The sequence below is a fragment of the Phyllobates terribilis genome, unplaced genomic scaffold (assembly GCF_046119375.1).
Source record: "Phyllobates terribilis strain yellow unplaced genomic scaffold, ASM4611937v1 Scaffold_13__5_contigs__length_258822181, whole genome shotgun sequence".
NCBI lineage: Eukaryota > Metazoa > Chordata > Amphibia > Anura > Dendrobatidae > Phyllobates > Phyllobates terribilis.
In genome coordinates, this window is record NW_027362773.1 from 91,935,113 (window position 1) to 91,950,295 (window position 15,183).

At 43.3% G+C, this 15,183-nt stretch overlaps 1 protein-coding gene across 3 annotated transcripts in view; it reads right to left on the reverse strand.

Annotated features, from left to right (window-relative positions):
• The window catches only part of OSBPL5 (oxysterol binding protein like 5), a 227,944-nt gene that overhangs the window by 84,378 nt on the left and 128,383 nt on the right, over nucleotides 1–15,183 (reverse strand). For all 3 annotated transcript variants that reach the window (XM_073658191.1, XM_073658192.1, XM_073658193.1), the window contains exon 4: nucleotides 6,314–6,394. In XM_073658191.1, coding sequence (XP_073514292.1) covers nucleotides 6,314–6,394 — 81 coding nt within the window. The remainder of the gene's footprint in view (nucleotides 1–6,313; nucleotides 6,395–15,183) is intronic.

The following is a 15,183-nucleotide window of genomic DNA, read 5'->3' on the forward strand; positions in this document are numbered from 1 at the left end:
CCATTGAGCCGCGTGTTTGAGACCCCTGCATTAGTTGATCAGCCAATTTTGCAAAATTAGCAGGTTAAACCAACTTTAGAGCTCATTCAGGTAACAGTGTTTTCTGCCTGTGTGCTGTCCATGTGCATAACAGAGTGCACCCAGAGAGCACACAGAACATTAGTGTGCCAGTGCTCATGGCTGATTTTCCACACAGACCTGTATAAAAAAAATTCTAACATGCACTATTCTGGTCTGATTTACAGACCAAACCACACATTGAGCCAGTCAGATCGGCATTTTGTGGATATGACAGGCTCGCTTTGTGAGACTGCTGTCTGAACCAATGCATTGTCTAATGTATATGGAGGCATTTTAAAAGTAGGACTATGCATCACAGAGTCAACAGAATTAAGTTTGCATTTACACTGAAAGATTATTGTGAACAAGCTCATTTCGCAATAATCTTTCCATGTAAACCGACTGCCAATCACTTAATGAAAGAGCAATACGCTTGTTCATCGGGTGAAATGCTCTTTTGTGCACCTCAAAAGATTATTGTTCTCTGCGGTGCATCTTCCTGTGTAAACAGGAACTGTACATCAAGAACAAAGGCAGCCAATGCGCACTGAACGATTTATTACAGATTGCTAGGTTCGCATTGTTTACCATGGTCGGACGAATGATGATCACGGGAACGGTCGATCACGCTTGTCCAGTTTTGGACTGCCGATCGCATTGTCCTCCCAGAGAGAAGCCACCGATCGACATGTCAATCAGCAGCTTTCTCATAGAGAAAACAGGAGCACTGGGCTGAAAGAGAGCTCCTGTGTATAGGAAAGTCAGCTGAGATGGCGGTTGCCGAAGCAGCATTCGGCCAACAGTCATCTAATGTTTATGGCCGGCCTTAGTGTCAGGAACAGCAGCACCATGAGACACATCTTCTGCAATCAGTGTCCTGGGTATATTAAAGCCATTTACAGAGACTGCAAGGTTTAACCTCTTCAGTGCCTACCTAAACACATTGTTTTCTCAGTCAACTATAAGGAGGCAATGACAGGGTTAACCTCCCCTGTCTTGAGCACATATATTTTATTACCACAGAATTGTGATAAGGAGTTGTTTAGTGACAAGAGAGTAGCCTATCTTCAAGGTGTAGGACCTGCATTTATTCTTCTATGTTTTTAATGTTTAAATTAAAATATGAATTTTTACGGCAGTTTCCGAAGCTGGACTTTCTATTTCTTCGCCTGCATTTGATTGTCTCACTTCACTTGTGTAATATGTCCCCAAAGACAGAAAAAAGCCCTCTACTCACCCACTGGAATGTGGGAGGGCTGGGAGTCTGTATTCCTAGGAGACCAAAGCAAAGGTAGGATCTACTGCCTGCTCCTGAGTCCTTGGAATCTGACAGTCTCAGCCAACTCTTGCTGGGCTGTCTGTGTGTTGCTTGTGGTGATGCTGACTGACAGTGTCAGTGTGGCCGCTGATGCTTCCTCCCTCCTTCAGATCATGAATAGGAGGAAAAGGACATCACATGGGAGAGTGGGTTGTGGTAAGGACACAGTGCTGGAGTCGATCCCTGCGCAGCAGCAGCACAAAGATCTAAATGTTAAATCATTGGAGGGACTTGTGGAGTGCTTCTCTAGGGAGACTGAGTGGCCCACTGACAGTACCGGCCCATCTGGCATTTGCCAGAATTGCCAGATGGCCAGTCCGGCACTGTATGGATGAGATGAGGCTCAGACTGTCGATTCTGTAACATATATGCCGCATCCAGAGATGTCTGGCAGTGGCTCTCTCACCGAGAAAACATGAGTGCTTGGCACAGCGAGAACTTCAGATATGGAGGAGTCGGGCTAGAAAGCTAGCCCGACTCCAATCGACTGAACATTCATTTGGCCGACAGCTATGTAGTGAATGGAGGACTTTAGTTATCAAGAAGACAATGAGGATTAGAGTACTGCATGACAGCAGGATCAGAATACATAGGATGTGTTTGTAGTCTGTAACCATGGAAATACCCAAGAACTGTAGATACAAAACAGTGGTGGCTTCAATTTTTCATTTTAAATGCATTGGAGCAATGAAAAATATTGCAATACTCCTTTATGGATCCTTTCATTCTGTAAATCAAAGATTTTGACAAAGTGATCCTCTTATTGTGTCTGTGACATATAAAACAATTACTTTGCATACATTTACTAATTAATGTGAGTCTCCAGCCTTGAACTCCATGCTGTCATCACTCTAACACTCCATTTTTTTCCCCTGATACACAGCTCTAAATACCCGGTATAAGCAGTGCGATATGGAGTCTGTCAGCACGTTTCACACTATTAAATCACTAACAGGGACGGATAGGTCACACGAACACATGTGCAAATATAAAGTATGCATGGAGGCATTCATAGTGCCAGCAAAACTGAAAGAATGAAATTTAATTCAATCTCATACTGTGCTAAATAGTGTCTGTTGGGTTGTGCTGAGCCAAGGAAGTGTCCAGCAAGCACATAGTGTGAGCCTGATATGAGTCTGATTTATAGGTTGTTTTTCCAGCTATGTGAGTGCTACGATTTCCACTGTATTGTAGTTATGTTTGCACTTGTTTTTATGTTACCCAGCTTGACTAGCTGCAGACACCGCAAGAGGAAAGTTACGGAAAAAGTTTTTATCACGTTCCCAACACACGACGAAAATGTATGTCATGGTCAGGAGCTGGTTTTTGCCCTGACATTCCTTTTTTTTAGAAGACTAATCTTGTGGGGGCAACTAATGCACCCGCAAGATTAGTTGCAGAAGCAGAGCTGTTATACATAGCCCTGATCCTGGTGCAATTACCAGGATTGAAGCTAGCTTCTGAGTAATTTAAGCCTAAGAATTCCACAGTCAATAGTGACGGTGGGGATGGGGCTCCCACTGTAACTGACCCCATCAGCACCCCTGTGATCTAATGGGCTGTTTTGGCAGGCGGGAGTCTAACAATGGTCCTCCCCGTGGCTGCCTTCTAAGTACACTTACCTGGCTGAGGTATGTTCCTAATAAAATGCCTGTTAGTTTACGCTGACAGTCACAATACACTGCAAAACTGAAGTATTCCAGTGTATAATATGTGTCACGGCACTGTTGCAGGATATTCGGTGGTTAGGGGCTTCTTCCCTATCCCTCAAGCTAGGGGCACCCAAGTCTATCCCTGCTCCCCGGATTACTGATGGTGTAGATGCCGGGGCCACGTGCCTTACTGAGCTCCTAAATCTGCCCTTATCTGTCCCCTTCCCCACCCAGGGAAGTGGGGAGTTGCAGTGTATAAGAATACACAAACCAGACTAACAAGGGAAGACTTACAGGGATAAATGAAATACCAATTCTACAAATGACACCCAAACAACAGAGTGGAATGCCGGGAAGTATAGGAAATAAAAAACAAATAGGAGAGGATGAGGATATGCACACAGACAAATCACCAAGCAGCAGTCTTCTGAACAACACTCCAAACGCCTCCACAAACAGCCAACACCTCCAACTCCAGAACCAGGCAGTATGAAATAACACTGGCAATCTCAAAGTGCCAGAGGTGAATAGATCTAGCAGAGGGGAGTGGCCAACACTGAACAGCTGAGACCAACAAAGCAGGAAAGCTTCAGAATCTCTCAACTGAACAGATGAACTCCTGCACTACCAGCAAGGAGAAAACCTGCACTGTTTAATATGATGGTGAAGTGCTTTTAACCAGTTCAGGAGTATGTGAAACCAGACACTGCAGTCTTCTGGCCCCTCTCTGTCACAGTATACCCGTGAAAATATGAGTGATCAGACATCATAACATGTTCAAGTCCCAAAGTAGGGCTAAAAAAAGTTGAAAAGTTCAAAAAGCTTAAAAACTCGTACAATAAAAGCCATGAAAAAAATAAAATAAATAAAAACGCAGAATTGCTAATTTTGTTCATCTGATCTAACAAAGAATGGAATAAAATTCATATGTAACCCAAATTGATGCAGATAAAAACAAATTGAAAAGTGTCATAGCAGTCAGAAAATGAGACACAAAAACAAATTATTTTTTAAGTGTTTTCATTATTGTATTTGTATATTTTATTTTGTTTTCATTAGGATAGTAATAAAAAATATGTAATTTCGGTATTGAAATAATTGTGACATGCAGAATAAATGTTACAAATAATTTATACCATGTAATGGTTGCTGTAAAGCTGAAATCTAAATATGAAGTAAAAAAAATTGCAGAAATGTTATTTTTTACATCTTCTATAAAAAAAAAGATTAAAAACATAATACCGTACAGACCAAAAGTTTGGACACACCTTCTCATTTAAAGATTTTTCTGTATTTCCATGACTTTGAAAATTGTACATTCACACTGAAGGCATCAAAACTATGAATTAAAACGTGGAATTATATACTTAACAAAAAAGTGTGAAACAACTGAAAATATGTCTTATATTCTAGGTTCTTCAAAGTAGCCACCTTTTGCTTTGATGACTGCTTTGCACACTCTTGGCATTCTCTTGATGAGCTTCAAGAGTTAGTCACCGGAAATGGTCTTCCAACAATCTTGAAGGAGTTCCCAGAGATGCTTAGCACTTGTTGGCCCTTTTGCCTTCACTCTGCGGTCCAGCTCACCCCAAACCATCTCGATTGGGTTCAGGTCTGGTGACTGTGGAGGCCAGGTCATCTGGCGTAGCACCCCATCACTCTCGCTCTTGGTCAAATAGCCCTTACACAGCCTGGAGGTGTGTTTGGGGTCATTGTCCTGTTGAAAAATAAATGATGGTTCAACTAAACGCAAACCGGATGGAATAGCATGCTGCTGCAAGATGCTGTGGTAGCCATGCTGGTTCAGTATGCCTTCAATTTTTAAATAATCCCCAACAGTGTCACCAGCAAAGCACCCCCACACCATCACACCTCCTCCTCCATGCTTCACGGTGGGAACCAGGCATGTAGAGTCCATCCATTCACCTTTTCTGCATCGCACAAAGACACGGTGGTTGGAACCAAAGATCTCAAATTTGGACTCATCAGACCAAAGCACAGATTTCCACTGGTCTAATGTCCATTCCTTGTGTTCTTTAGCCCAAACAAGTCTCTTCTGCTTGTTGCCTGTCCTTAGCAGTGGTTTCCTAGCAGCTATTTTACCATGAAGGCCTGCTGCACAAAGTCTCCTCTTAACAGTTGTTGTAGAGATGTGTCTGCTGCTAGAACTCTGTGTGGCATTGACCTGGTCTCTAATCTGAGCTGCTGTTAACCTGCGATTTCTGAGGCTGGTGGCCATAATACAAATTCTATCAGTCTATTCAGTAGGACTAACAGCTGTGTATCCACCAGACTTCTGCACAACACAACTGATGGTCCCAACCCCATTTATAAGGCAAGAAATCTAACTTATTAAACCTGACAGGGCACACCTGTGAAGTGAAGACCATTTCCGGTGACTACCTCTTGAAGCTCATCATGAGTGTGCAAAGCAGTCATCAAAGCAAAAGGTGGCTACTTTGAAGAACCTAGAATATAAGACATATTTTCAGTTGTTTCACACTTTTTTGTAAAGTATATAATTCCACATGTGTTAATTCATAGTTTTGATGCCTTCAGTGTAAATGTACAATTTTCAAAGTCATGAAAATACAGAAAAATCTTTAAATGAGAAGGTGTGTCCAAACTTTTGGTCTGTACTGTATGTACCTCAAATTAGCACCATTAAAAAATACAATTTATGCTGCAAAACAGAAGCGTTCATGTGGATACACTGTTCAAAAACTAAAAATGTCAGTTTTTGGAATATGATGATAAAAAAAGTGAAAAATGGGTCTTTAAGAGGTTAATATTGCATTCACTGTATAAGTAGTATAAAATTAGCTCATTCTGTTGGCGACTACAAGAAACAATAACTGTATTGTTAGAGGGAGTGTGTTATGGACGGTAAGGCTGCAAATATTAACAGCACCAGCTACATATGTTTTAGTCCCCTACCCGTCTATTATAAAGGAACTGAAATTACGGTAATCAGGACAGAATTACTGTGGATATTAACTTTACTGTTTGGTAATTTTATTGATGATAGTATATATTACAGTTAAATAAATATTTTTTTTTAAATAAAAAAAAGCATAGGAAGAAAGGTTTAGTATTAGATGATCTTGAGGATAATACTTGTGATACTACTCAGTGGCTATTCTAAGACACAACATAGATAATGTTTCACTGTCCTGATAATGATCCAGACCCTGAGAACACGCCAGTATTACAAAACCCTCAAGTCATATTGGTTATTCCTTGATAACAATATATCAGACCATGGTTACTTGGCATCTATTACCTTGAGGGTGTCCATCTTGACCGACTTGGATGTTGGTGATAAGCATTCCTTGTCTGTCTCATTGCAGAGTTTATTATCGCACTAGATGACACAGGTCAAACATTAGATTATAAAATGACAGTAAAAAATTACATCTTCATTAAGACATTTGCCCCATGATAGAATCTGCACCAGAAAAGTTCTGCAATTTGTTCCAAAGACACCAAGTGAGGCTTGCATTAAATAAGAAGTCTCATCAAAATGCTTATTCCATAATTCGGCCTAATTATCTATATAATGGTGTATAAATGTATTAAATGCTTACCAGTTGCCAAAAAACAAAAGACGTTTACAACTTTTAAGGCCGAGGAGGTCAGAAAAAGCATTGCAAGCATATAAAGATCATAATAGTAAAAGTAGAAAGGAGATCAAACCAACAAAGTTAGCCCCAAAGAAACAAATTGCCGACAGCAACATTAAAATAAATGAAAGAAATGTTAAAAATATACACTGCTCAAAAGAATAAAGGGAACACTCAAATAACACATCCTAGATCTGAATGAATGAAATATTCTCATTGAATACTTTGTTCTGTACAAAGTTGAATGTGCTGACAACAAAATTACACAAACGATCATCAATGGAAATCAAATTTATTAACCAATGGAGTCCTGGATTTGGAGTCACTCCCAAAATTAAAGTGGAAGAACACACTACAGGCTGATCCAACTTTGATGTAATGTCCTTAAAACAAGTCAAAATGAGGCTCCGTATTGTGTGTGGCCTCCACGTGCCTGTATGACCTCCCTACAACGCCTGGGCATGCTCCTGATGAGGTTGCGGATGGTCTCCTGTGGGATCTCCTCCCAGACCTGGACTAAAGCATCCGCCAACTCCTGGACAGTCTGTGGTGCAACGTGACGTTGGTGGATGGAGCGAAACATGATGTCCCAGATGTGCTCAATCGGATTCAGGTCTGGGGAACAGGCGGGCCAGTCCACAGCTTCAATGCCTTCATCTCGCAGGAACTGCTAACACACTCAAGCCACATGAGGTCTGGCATTGTCCTTCATTAGGAGGAACCCAGGGCCAACCACACCAGCATATAGTCTCACAAGGGGTCTGAGGATCTCATCTTGGTACCTAATGGCAGTCAGGCTACCTCTGGCGAAAACATGGAGGGCTGTGCGGCCCTCCAAAGAAATGCCACTCCACACCATTACTGACCCACTGCCAAACCGGTCATGCTGAAGGATGTTGCAGGCAGCAGATCGCTCTCCACGGAGTCTCCAGACTCTGTCACGTCTGTCACATGTGCTCAGTGTGAACCTGCTTTCATCTGTGAAGAGCACAGGGCGCCAGGGGCGAATTTGCCAATCCTGGTGTTCTGTAGCAAATGCCAAGTGTCCTACACGGTGTTGGGCTGTGAGCACAACCCCCATCTGTGGACAACGGCCCTCATACCACCCTCATGGAGTCGGTTTCTAACCGTTTGTGCAGACAGATGCACATATGTGGCCTGCTGGAGGTCATTTAGCAGGGCTTTGGCAGTGCTCCTCCTGTTCCTCCTTGCACAAAGGCGGAGGTAGAGGTCCTGTTGCTGGGTTGTTGCCCTTCTACGGCCCTCTCCATGTCTCCTGGTGCACTGGCCTGTCTCCTGGTAGCGCCTCCAGCCTCTGGACACTACACTGACAGACACAGCAAACCTTCTTGCCATAACTCGCATTGCTGTGCAATCCTGGATGAGCTGCACTACCTGAGCAACTTCTGTGGGTTGTAGAGTCCGTCTCATGCTACTACGAGTGTGAAAGCACAACCAACATTCAAAAGTGACCAAAACATCAGCCAGAAAGCATTGGTACTGAGATGTGGTCTGTGGTCCCCACCTGCAGAACCACTCCTTTATTGAGTGTGTCTTGATAATTGCCAATAATTTCCATCTATTGTCTATTTAATTTGCACAACAGCATGTGAAATTGATTGTCAATCAGTGTTGCTTGCTAAGTGGACAGTTTGATTTCACAGAAGTTTGATTTACTTGTGTTAGAACCCTCCTGTTTGTTTTTTTCCATCTTGTGTTTTGCGGTCACGTGACCACCTGCCTTTATATTCCAGCTCCGCCCTTCTGGCTTTGCTGGACTTCAGTGTTGTTTGACTGTCTTTCTAGCCAGGTGCTTCGGTGCCTATCTCTGTCAGTTTGCTTGGTCCTTCTGGGACCTCTAGTACCTTTTTGTCAGTTTTGTGTTCTGCAACAACTTCTCTGTTTAGGAGGTGTCCCATTTTTGTCCCAGTCCTTAGTTCTTTTAGGGACCACCCCTTATGCTATAGGTCTTCGTTCAGATTAGCTGAGGACTAAGGCGGGTCTGTTCGCTAGGAACAGGCAGCCCGCTACATCGTAGGGATTCAGCTTAGTCTTACTGTAGGGACAGCTTTCCCCTATCTTTCCTGAGTACATGTTGCAGATCATAACAGTAAGTCCAGCCCAAAAAAACACTAAAGGAAAGAAATTCAGGGATCAGTATGGCTTCCATCCAAGTTTTGGCTCAACGCTTGCAGGGATTGTCTCTGGAGGTGGCCGAGCTCCAGCAACACGTGAGTAGCAGTTCTGGAGTGCATTGTGTGGAACCCAAGGTAGGACTGCCTGATGTTTTTATGGTAAACAGCAAGATTTTTTTTCCTTTAAAAATGCTTGTTTGTTATATTTTCGTTTGAGACCAAGGTCCTCTGGGAATGAATCACAGTGCATTGGTTTTATTATGTCACTTTTGCGCAAAGAACCACAGGGGTGGGCCTTTTCTCTCCAACCTAATGATCCATGCTTAAGGTCTGTAGAAGAATTTTTTTCAGCTATGGGTCTATTATATGACGATCCTGATCGAATCTCATCTGCTGAGGCTGAACTCAGGTGTTTGAATCAGGGGTCAGGTGATGTTGAAAATTAGAAGATGGGCTTCAGAAGTCAAATGGAATGATCCTGCTCTGAAATGTCTATTTCTTGCTGGTCTGAGTGAAAGGGTTAAGGATTTGCTGATTGCATTCCCCCCGCACCTGAGACTCTGCAGGATGCCATGCAATTAGCTGTGTGTGTGTTGATAGCAGGCTGAGATTTAGGCAGAATGAGGTAAAGACTCCTGTAATGCCAGGTCCTAGTCCCCAGAAAATCTGCTCTGATGGCGGAGAACCGATGGAGTTTGGGGCGAAGTCACTCTCCTCTCAGGAAAGAGACCGGAGGTTCGCCAAGGGATTGTGTCTTTATTGTGGTAAAGCTGACCATTTGATTAAGTATTGTGAGCTTTGTTAAAGTAAAGAAAAAAAAAGGTCAGTTACGCCCGTATAGCTTGTTTACGCTCTGCAGGAGTATTTCTTTCAGGGAGTACTACTATTTTGTAGGAAAATTTGATTGAATTTCAGGTATTTGTGGATTGTGGTTCAACACTTAATGTGATTGATAAAGGGTTTTGAAAAAACTTAAATTGAGATCCAAACCTTTGTCATCACCTATTTCTGTGATTGCAATTGATATTCACTCCCTTGAAATGTATTACTCACAAGGTTGCTGCATTTCTCCTCACTATCAATGGAGTTCATCAAGAAATTTTGGACTTGATTGTATTAGATAATTTACCCTCTCCTGTCTTTCTAGGTTTGCCTTGGTTAAAACTGCACAATCCTTTACTGGACTGGTCTACTAATGTGATTAAGTCTTGGAGTCCGAAGTGCTATGATAAATGTTGTAATGGTCGCATTGCGGCTGTGGAAAAAGGGGAATTACCGGTACCTATTCATGATTTTTGGAGGTTTTTTTTTGGAGGAGGAGTCGCAAGTTTTACCTCCTCATAGGGATTATGATTGCGCCATTGAGTTTGTTCCGGGAGCTACTCTTCCCAAGAGTCGCTTGTTTAATCTAACTATCCCTGAAAGAAAGGCCTTGGAGGAGTACATACAGACGAGCCTGGCTGCTGGTCACATTAGACCTTCTAAGTTGCCTGTGGCAGTTGGATTTTTCTTTGGTAAAAAAAAAGGACGGCGGTTTACGTCCATGTCTGGATTTTCGTGAAATTAATAAGATTACCGTACGCAATTCCTACCCATTGCCGTTAATTCCTGACTTGTTTAACCAGTTAGTGGGGGCCAAGTGGTTCTTTAAAATTGATCTCCGGGGGGCATACAATTTGTTACGAGTGAAGGAGGGTGATGAATGGAAAACTGCTTTTAACACTCCGGTAGGTCATTTTGAGAATCTGGTGATGCCTTTTGGTCTTACCAATGCACCTGCATTTTTTCAGAACCTTATTAATGACGTCCTGAGACCTTTGATTGGTAAGAATGTGGTTGTGTATTTGGATGACATTTTGATTTATTCACCAGATCTAGAGTCCCATTGGCAGAGTGTACGTGAAGTTTTGCAGTTATTGAGTGATAATTCACTCTTTGCTAAGCTGGAGAAATGTGAATTCGCTGTGCAGAGAATTAGTTTTTTGGGCTACATTGTCTCCAGCGAGGGCTTTGAGATGGACCTGGTGAAGGTTCAGGCTGTGCAGGAACGGCCTAGGCCCATTGGTTTGAAATCTATACAGAGATTTTGGGGTTTTACCAATTATTACAGGAAATTCATTAAGAATTTTTCTGTAATTGTTAAGCCTCTAACCGATCTCACCAGGAAAGGTGCGAATACGGTCCAGTGGACTACTGAGGCCATTGAAGCGTTTAAGTATCTCAAAGAGAGGTTCAGTTCTGCCCCTATCCTTATGCAGCCTGATGAGACTAAGCCTTTTTTGGTTGAGGTCGATGCTTCATCGGTGGGAGTCGGAGCAGTTTTGTCTCAGGAGAACAGAGATGGAGTACATCCTTGTGCCTTCTTTTCAAAAAAAATTTCGGAAACCGAACTGAATTATGATGTTGGAAATCGGGAGTTGCTGGCTATTAAACTCGTGTTTCCTATTCAGGTGTTCACAGATCATAAGAATTTGATCTATCTGGATGCTGCCAAGCGCTTGAATGCCCTTTAAGCTAGGTGGGCACTTTTTTTTTCTCGGTTTCATTTTTCTGTTATCTATATCCCTGGTACTAAGAATGTTAAAGCCGATGCTTTATCTCGCAGCTTCTCTCCTACGGTCGGTGCCGAGGAGGAGAAGAGCATTTTACAGAAAGGAGTTGTGGTGGCGGCATTGGACTCTGTTTTGGAGAATGGGATACTGAAAGCTCAAGATGATGCTCCGTCTAACACTCCGGATGGGAGGTTGTTCGTGTCTAGAAACTTTAGGAGACATTTGTTTGTGGAGTGTCATGAGTCTCGGTTGGCAGGTCATCCAGGAATTTCGGAGACTAAGAGACTTATCAGTCGCAGTTTTTGGTGGCCTGGATGTCAGAAGGAATTCATCAAGTGGGTGCGTCAATGTACGGTGTGTGCTAGGTCAAAGGCTTCACATACTCCTGCTGTGGGGTTGCTTTGCCCTCCGGAGGTTCCTAGTGCGCCTTGGACGCATCTCACAATGGATTTTATTACTGTTCTTCCTGTGTACGAGGGTTTTACTGTCATCTGAGTGGTCGTGGACCGTTTTAGTAAGATGTGTCATTTGGTTCCATTCATTAAGTTGCCCTGCGCCAAGACACTCGCTAAGGTGTTTGTTAAGGAGATTGTCAAGCTTCATGGCATTCCCACGGATATTGTTTGTGATAGAGGACCTCAGTTTGTGGCTCGCTTTTGGCGTGCTTTTTGTGACAGGTTAGGAGTCCATTTGTCATTTTCGTCTGGGTATCATCCTGAGTCTAATGGACAGACTGAAAGAAAGAACCCAGATGTTGAACAGTTTTTGCATTGTTTTGTGGCGGACAATCAAGAGGTGTGGTCTGAGTTTCTGCCTCTTAACAATCATACATCCTCCTCTGCTGGGTGTTCTCCTTGTTATTGTTGTACTGGGAGACATCCGTCTTTTGGTTGATTCTCCAAACTGGGGTCGGCTGTGCCGGAGGAGGAGAATTTTTCCGGTGATTTGGAGAGAGTTTGGACTAATGTACGTTGCAACCTTCAAGAGGCTAACAAGAAGTCCAAGAAGTATTTTGACAGGAAACGTAAGGAGGTTTTGTTTACTGTGGGTGACATGGTTTGGTTGTCCTCGAAGAACCTGCGGTTGAGGATTCCCTCTAAAAAACTGGGTCCTAAGTTTGTGGGTCCATTTAAAGTGCTTAAGGTTGTTAACCCATCTGCGGTTAGGTTGGATGTCCCTACTTCCTGGAAGATTAATCCTGTGTTTCATGTTTCCTTATTGAAAAAGGTTGATGTATCAGGTAGGGATTCCACAGTCGCAGTTCCTCCTGTGGTGGAAGACGGCGAATATGAAATTTCTCGTATCTTGAATTCTAGATGGCATAGAGGGAGATTACAGTATCTCGTCTCCTGGAAGGGTTTCGGTCCCGAAGATAACTCCTGGGTAAGGGCGGATGATGTCTCTGCTCCTAGGCTTTTTAGAGCTTTCCACAGGAGGTTTCCGGATAGGCCTGGGCCTGGAGGATCCGGAGGATCCTCATAAAAGAGGGGGTACTGTTAGAACCCTCCTGTTTGTTTTTTCTATCTTGTGTTTTGCGGTCACGTGACCACCTGCCTTTATATTCCAGCTCCGCCCTTCCGGCTGTACTGGACTTCAGTGTTGTTTGACTGTCTTTCTAGCCAGGTGCTTCGGTGCCTATCTCTGTTAGTTCGCTTGGTCCTTCTGGGACCTCTAGTACCTTTTTGTCTGTTTGTCTTTTTGTGTTCTGCAACAACTTCTTTGTTTAGGAGGTGTCCCATTTTTGTTCCAGTGCTTAGTTCTTTTAGGGACGCCTCCCCTTATGCTATAGGTCTTCGTTCAGACTAGCCGAGGACTAAGGCGGGTCTGTTCACTAGGAACAGGCAGCCCGCTACATCGTAGGGATTCAGCTTAGTCTTACTGTAGGGACAGCTTTCCCCTATCTTTCCTAAGTACATGTTGCAGATCATAACAACTTGGAGTTATATTCTGTTGTTTAAGTGTTTCCTTTATTTTTTTGAGCAGAGTATTAACGCCAAAAAGAAAAATCATATGATCTCTGCCCCATATAGGATGACTATAGGTTCTATTGTGCAGATGCCGGGGAGTCACTGTCACTTCCTTGCGCCTGTGCAATAGAACCCTGCGGCGCAGTGCACAGACAGACGGGGCTGGGAGAGAACAAAGCGCGCTCTATGTGAGCACTATGTGAGCGGCGCTTTGCGCATGCGAGGGAAGTGAGGGAGACCAGTGCACGTCACAGGGCCCTGTGATGTGCAGGGGAGGTGGGGAATATGATAAATAATCACATAGGCGAAGATTAATAAACAGGCTGGGATTTCTTGGCGTTCGGGGGACACCAAGCCTGTGCAAAACGGAGTTGATAAAAACTCATTTCTCTGCAATCAAACCTCTACTATGGGCCATACAGGTATGTATGGTTTTACTTTTCTTTAACCTGTATGCCCATAGTAGAGGTCTGATATCGCTCAGGGGGTGACAGATTCCCTTTAATGCAGTTGATATGATATATCTGGACTTTGCAAAGGCATTTAATGCTGTACCACATAACAGTCCTATATTGAAGCTCCAGAGGCAGGGACTAGGGAACACTATATGCACATGGATAAGAAACTGGTTAAGGCTATGTGCCCACGATGCAGAATGCTCTGGATTTTTCCTGAGCATTTCTGCATCTCCCTGGCAGAAAAAACACATGTGGATTTTACATGCGTTTTTCCTGCCAGGGACAAGCAGAAGTGAAGCGTTCTTCACATGCATTTCCGCATGCGGGTTGTCAAGTGCTTTCCAAGCGATTTTAGCATCACTTGGAAAGTGCTTGACAACTTCGTCACACTATATAAATCCATGCAAACGGCATGGATTTATATAGTTTGACGGTAAAAGAATGGTAAAAAATATACATTACACTTACCTTCTGATGGCCCACGGTCTCCATAGCGATCCGTCCTGGCTTGCTGGCAGCTCGCGGTGGACTAAAAGGACCTGGGTTGACGTCATTTAGTCATGTGACGTCGGCGGTCGCGTGACCCGTCACATGACTAAATGACGTTACCGCAGGTCCTTTTAGTCCACTGCGAGCTGCCGGAAAGCCAGGACGGATTGCTATGGAGAACGGGGGCCATCAGAAGGTAAGTGTAATGTATATTTTTTATTTTATTCTATTTTTTACAGATACTATGGTACCCGGGTCTAGAGGAGAGTCTCCTCTTCTCCAAACCCGGGTACCATCCGCACATTGAATCTGCATGATATTATGATATCCGCATTTGCAGATGCAGTGATGCAGATGCCATGCGGTCCAATGCAAGTCAATGGCGGCGAAAACACCGCGATTCCGCAAAATAATTGGTAGTGCTGCGGATTTTTCCACAATGATAATCCGAAGCGGAAATTTCCGCAGCATGTGCATAGCACATGCGGATTATCATTGGGGAACATGACAGACCTTCTTCCAAGCATTTTTTAAGCGTTTCTGCAGCGGAATTGCCGCTGCGGAAACGCTTAAAAAACGCATAGTGGGCACACAGCCTAAAGGACAAAAAACAAAGAGTTGTTGTAAATGGTACATTCTCTAAACGGGATAAAGTCAGCAGTAGGCACCACAAGGATCAGTACTGGTAGTAGTGGAGACCACAAGGATCAGCATTGGGAGCAGTGGGGACCACAAGCATCTGTGTTATTATTTTTAATCTCTTTATTAATGACTTCGTGGATGGGATTGAGAGTAAAGTGTCAGTTTTTGCTGATGACACAAAACTATGTAGGATAATAATAACTGAGCTAAACCTTTTAATACTACAAAAGGATCATGATAAGATGTCTACATGGGCAACACATTGCAGATGAGGTTTAATGTTGATA